The 5,444-nt window shown below is 34.2% G+C and overlaps 1 protein-coding gene across 1 annotated transcript; it reads left to right on the top strand.

The window, feature by feature from the left end:
• The first annotated feature begins 808 nt into the window (after positions 1-808).
• Positions 809-5,142, top strand: LOC111462001 (disease resistance protein RGA2-like). The gene is made up of 2 exons (XM_023105652.1): positions 809-1,142; positions 2,425-5,142. The coding sequence occupies exons 1-2, from the start codon at positions 819-821 to the stop codon at positions 5,140-5,142; spliced, it is 3,042 nt and encodes a 1,013-aa protein (XP_022961420.1). The 5' UTR covers positions 809-818.
• The last annotated feature ends 302 nt before the right edge of the window (positions 5,143-5,444 follow it).

Genomic DNA, 5,444 nt, shown 5'->3' with positions numbered 1-5,444 from the left:
ATCATGACAACTGTATTTTTTAATTGATTCTTTAAACTTTTTGAAATTTACATTTTTTTTTGACTGAGTTGAAACTTATCTAATGTATGAAAATATTTTTTAAAAAATTAGAAAATAAAAAATCTACCAAGAAACAAACTTATTCTTTTTTTTTTTTTTTTTTTAACAATCCAAATATATAGTTTGATTTGATTGGTGAAATTTATATTTGCTATTAAAATCAATTAACTCTCTTATTTTTAAGATGATTTTTTTCACCCATGTATATCGTAATTAAAATTGAATCCAAAAATTAGAATTTGACATTTATAGTATTTTTTTATTGTAAATCTAAACTTTCAAATCTTGAAAATCAGATCGTGACAACGGTATTTTTAAATTGATTCTTTAAACTTTTTGAATTTTTCATATTCTTTTTTTGAATTTGTTGAAACTTATCTATTGCTTGAGAATATTTTTTAGAAAATAAGAAAATAAAAAATCTACCAAGAAACAAACTTATTCTTTTTTTTAAAAAAAAAAATAATCCAAATATATGGTTTGATTTGATTGGTGAAATTTATACTTACTATTATTTTCCAAGATGATTTTTTTTTCACCAATGTATATCGTAATTGAAATTGAATCGAGGAAACAAACTTATAATTTTTTTTTAAAAAAGTTGAAAGATTTATTGGGATTTTTACAAGTTCAACACCCAAACAAAAATTAAAACAATCTAAAGGAATTAAAATAAAGTGTGTGTTGAAACTTGGTTTCCTTACTTTTCAAACCTTACCGTTTGTTTGGAGGCGCTTTAGATAATAAAAGGATGTTAGATGGGGTTTCTATATGCTTCATTCCAACGCTCACAAATTCTTTCGAATTGCAAACTTTCAGATTCCAAGGATACAAACATGGCAGAATTCCTGTGGACCTTTGCCGTACAGGAAGTGTTGAAGAAGACGGTGAAGCTGGCGGCCGAGCAGATCGGCTTGGCATCAGGATACGAGGAGGAACTCTCTAAGCTGAAGGACTCTTTACTCATGGCGCAAGCCATCCTAAGGGATGCTGAAAGAATGAAGACAAACCTTGAATCCCAGAAGCAATGGGTGAAGCAGCTTGAAGATATCATCTTCGAAGCTGATATTTTATTCGATGAGGTTTGTGAATGTTTGATTAATCCACCACACCTAAATGGTGTGAAAGTTATCTTATTTATAATCAAATAAATTACAATGATATGAAAACAGTAATAAATGGAAATAACAATAAATGGAAAGATACTTATGGTAATAAGGCAAATGTTAGATATTTGCCTTATAATAAAATATTAAATATAATATATATGGTAAACTATAATTTATTACTAAATATTCTTAACACCCCACCGCAAGCTAAGCGTCAGATTTAAACGAACGTGAAGCTTGAATCTGAAAAATTCAAAGAGGTTGAGAAACACTTTTCGTGAAGATGTTAATAACCTGGTTCAGAGAAGGCGTAGAGAAACACTTTCTTGGCCATCGAAAACTGCAGAGAGATCGCCGCTCAGCGGCGATGCTGCCTTGGCTTCGGTGAGAATATGTCTAAACCATGAAGAGGGATTGTCGCTTAGCGACGATGCTGACTTGGCTCTGGTGAGAATATGTCTAACCCCAAGAAGTAGAAGAGGAAAACTAGAGCAAGGGACAAAGACAATGTTGAAGCCGGAAGAGTCGCCACATTGGGCGAATGAGCCAATTTTGGCGAGAAGGGCAGCTGGAAGAGTCGCCACATTAGGGCGAAGGAGCCAATTTTGGCGAGAAGGGTGGCGGCAACTTGGTTGGCGAAGATGCCAGTGCAGCGCCCAGATTCCAAAGGTAAATCTCTGCAGAAGGTCGATGGGCTTATTGAGATTCTGTATATTTTCGAAGAGGAATGCTGATGAAGATCCTAAGATTAGGGTTTTTGTGAAGGATGAAGGATGAAGGGAAAATTGGGAAGAAAATGAAAGAGGCTATGTTTGGAAAATGTGAGGTTGTATGTACAGAGTATGGCGAATGATGATTTGGAGGTCAAAAAGGTGAAGCCGAAGAATAATCAATCGACTCTGCATGTGACAGCCATGACGACTGCCCCTGCGGCATCAAAGACAACAGTGGTGGTGGAGAAGAACAGTAGAAGATTTCAAAAGCCATTGAAAAGAAAGGATCTAGGTTGCTAAACCAAAATGGCTCTGATACCATGTTAATGTTTGCTGAATCCACCCCACCTCAATGGTGTGAAAGTTATCTTATTTATAATCAAATAAATTACAATGATATGGAAACAGTAATAAATGGAAATAACAATAAATGGAAAGATACTTATGGTAATAAGGCAAATGTTAGATATTTGCCTTATAATAAAATATTAAATATAATATATATGGTAAACTATAATTTATTACTAAATATTCTTAACAAGGTTACTTATGAAGACGTTCGATGCAAAGTGGAAATCGAAAAATATAAGGTGGTACGTAATTTCTTTTCATTCTCCAAAAATCCTCTTGCTTTTCGTCTCAAAATGGCAAATAAAATCACAACTGTGGCTAAAAATTTGGCTGACTTTAATTCTACACAAAGTCCATCTGGACGTGTTTCTACAATATCTAATGAAGCTGAAATTGATCTTAACCAAATTCGAGAGACAGACTCATTTTCCGATGAAATTGGAGTTATTGGAAGGGAAACTGAAATATCAAATATAGTGGATAAACTACTTGCCCTCAATAACCAAAAAACTCTAGTTGTTTTACCCATTGTTGGTACCGGTGGGTTAGGAAAAACAACTTTGGTGAAGGAGATTTTCCATCATGAAGCGATAAGGAAGAATTTTGATACTTTTATATGGGTATGCGTGTCTCATCCTTTTCAAATCAACAAAATTTTAAGAGCAATCGTGAAATCCTTGAATCCTAAGCTTGATGGCTCAGATGAAAAGGAAGTCATTCTTCTGAAGCTCCAAAATCTGCTGAGTGGCAAAAAGTATTTTCTTGTGCTTGATGATGTTTGGAACGAGGAACCCATTCTCTGGACTGAGTTGAGGGCTTGTTTGCTAAAGATCAATAAAAATATGGGAAGTGCTGTAGTTGTGACTACCAGAAGTGATAAAGTTGCCGAAATTATGGAGACAAAATACAGACATCATTTGAGTCCGTTACTAGATGATCATTGTTGGTCTTTATTTGAAAAATGTGCATTTGAAAGTAAATTACCAGTAATTTCTGATGGCATTCAAGGAAAACTTGTTAAAAAATTTGGTGGCATACCATTGATTATGAAAGTGTTGGGAGGAATGGTGATATCATGCAAAAATGATGAGGAATTGCAATCGACTTTGGAAAAGCTAGTGAGAATTGAATTGTCAAAGGAAGATCTTATTTTATTCACAATCAAATTAAGTGTGGACCGTCTACCATCTTCCTCATTGAAACAATGTTTTGCCTACTGTTCAAATTTTCCACCCGACTTTTTCTTCGATAAAGAACAACTTGTTCAAATGTGGGTAGCACAAGGGTTTATTCAGATACCCAATGGAAGCAATGTAACAATGGAGGATATTGGAGCGAGATATTTCGATATTTTGTTGTCTCGATCCTTGTTTCAAGATGTTGTCAAGAATGAGAGAGGAAAAGTTGAATACTGTAAGATGCATGATCTTATATATGAGGTCACATGTGCTATTTCAAATGATCAACATTTGAGAGAGGACCTTGTAACATATGGAAAATCTCATGGAGATGAAGTTCTTTTGATCCGTCGAAGAAGAAGAACAGTTTATTGTTGTGATAATGTACCATTTGATAATCAAATTAAGATCACTAACTTCATCTACTTGCGGGTTTTAATTATTAGTGGTGAGTTCGTAACTGAATTGCCTGATACAATCGGTAAATTGAAACATTTGAGGTATCTTGATATTTCAAATGCTAGAATAAGCAAGCTTCAAAAATCTATTGTTTTACTTTACCATTTGCAGACTTTGAAGCTTGGAGGGTTAAACTTTCCTACAAAGCTGAGAAAGTTGGTCAATTTAAGGCATTTAGAAATGAGGGTGGTTTCTTCAGCAACTCAAATGCCTAAAAATTTAAGTCGAATGACTCAACTTCAAACACTTACATTGTTTTTAGTTGGGTCACATGAAGGATATAAGATTGAGGAGCTTGGACCTTTAAAAAACCTTAAAGGTCAATTCAGCCTTCTAAAACTCGAGAAAGTCAAAAGTAAAAAGGAGGCCATGGCTGCAAATTTAGGTGTAAAGGAAAATATTTCTGATCTATCATTTGAATGGAGTTTTAGCAGAGAAGACTGTGGTGATAATGATTTCAATGTGTTGGAAGGGCTTCAACCACACATTAACCTTCCAGCATTGCGTATTGATAACTTTGGAAGTGAACTTATGCCCAGTGGTATTTTTGTTGAAAACTTAATTAAACTTGAGTTACAGTCTTGCAAAAGATGTAAAACTTTACCAATGCTGGGAGAGTTGTCCAAACTTGAAGTTCTTAAAATTTATAACCTAAGTGGTGTGAAAAGTATTGGAGACGAGTTTTATGGGAATTATTGCGACAATAAAACTTTATTTCCTAAATTGAAAACATTTGAAATTTGGAATATGGACAGTTTAGAGCAATGGAATGATGTTGCTACTGTGACGAATTGTACAACTTTTCCTCATCTTGAAAGCTTATCCATTTGTTCTTGTCTCAACCTAACGAATATTCTAAACATTTTTGCAACTCATAGCCAAAGGTTGGAAGCTGATACTGTTAATGCAAGGTTATTTTCAAGTTTTCAAACTCCTCCAAATCTTCGATCTCTAACCATTTATGATTGTACAAGTTTGGTAAAGCTACCCAACTGGTTAGAATGTTGTAGTTCACTCGAAGATTTGTACATATGCAACTTTTGTGATGGTATTTCCTTTCCAAATTTGCAAAATATGCAAAACTTATCTTCATTAGGAATCGAAAACTTCCATAATTTGCGGAAGGAGCTCGACGGTATTCATAACTTGAAAACATTGAAAGTTAAAGGGCCAATGGAGGGTCATGATTGGAGTCGATTCATGCCCTTCAATTCACTTGAAGTTCTTGAGTTGCATGAAACAGGAACTAATAGTTTAACACAACTTCCTTGACAGTTTGAGCTCCTCACTTCTTTAAGAGTGTTGCATATTGAGAGTTTTAATGGCATTGAATCTTTGCCAGAATGGTTGGAAAACGTTACATCTTTAGAGATATTGAAATTATTAGAGTGCAGAAACTTGAAAAATTTGCCCTCGAAAGAAGCTATGTCAAATCTAGCTAGATTGAATTATTTGGAAGTGCATGAATGTTCCCAGCTTGAAGTTGGTGATGGTAGTGTTGAACGGGAAAAGGTTTCGCATGTACCTTATGTTTATGTATTCTAAAATAACTATTTTATATTTGTTTCTTTTCT

Source organism: Cucurbita moschata, unplaced genomic scaffold (assembly GCF_002738365.1).
Source record: "Cucurbita moschata cultivar Rifu unplaced genomic scaffold, Cmos_1.0 Cmo_Scf00026, whole genome shotgun sequence".
Lineage (NCBI taxonomy): Eukaryota > Viridiplantae > Streptophyta > Magnoliopsida > Cucurbitales > Cucurbitaceae > Cucurbita > Cucurbita moschata.
Note: the sequence above shows the minus strand (reverse complement) of the source record. Positions and strands in the feature narration are given on the sequence as shown.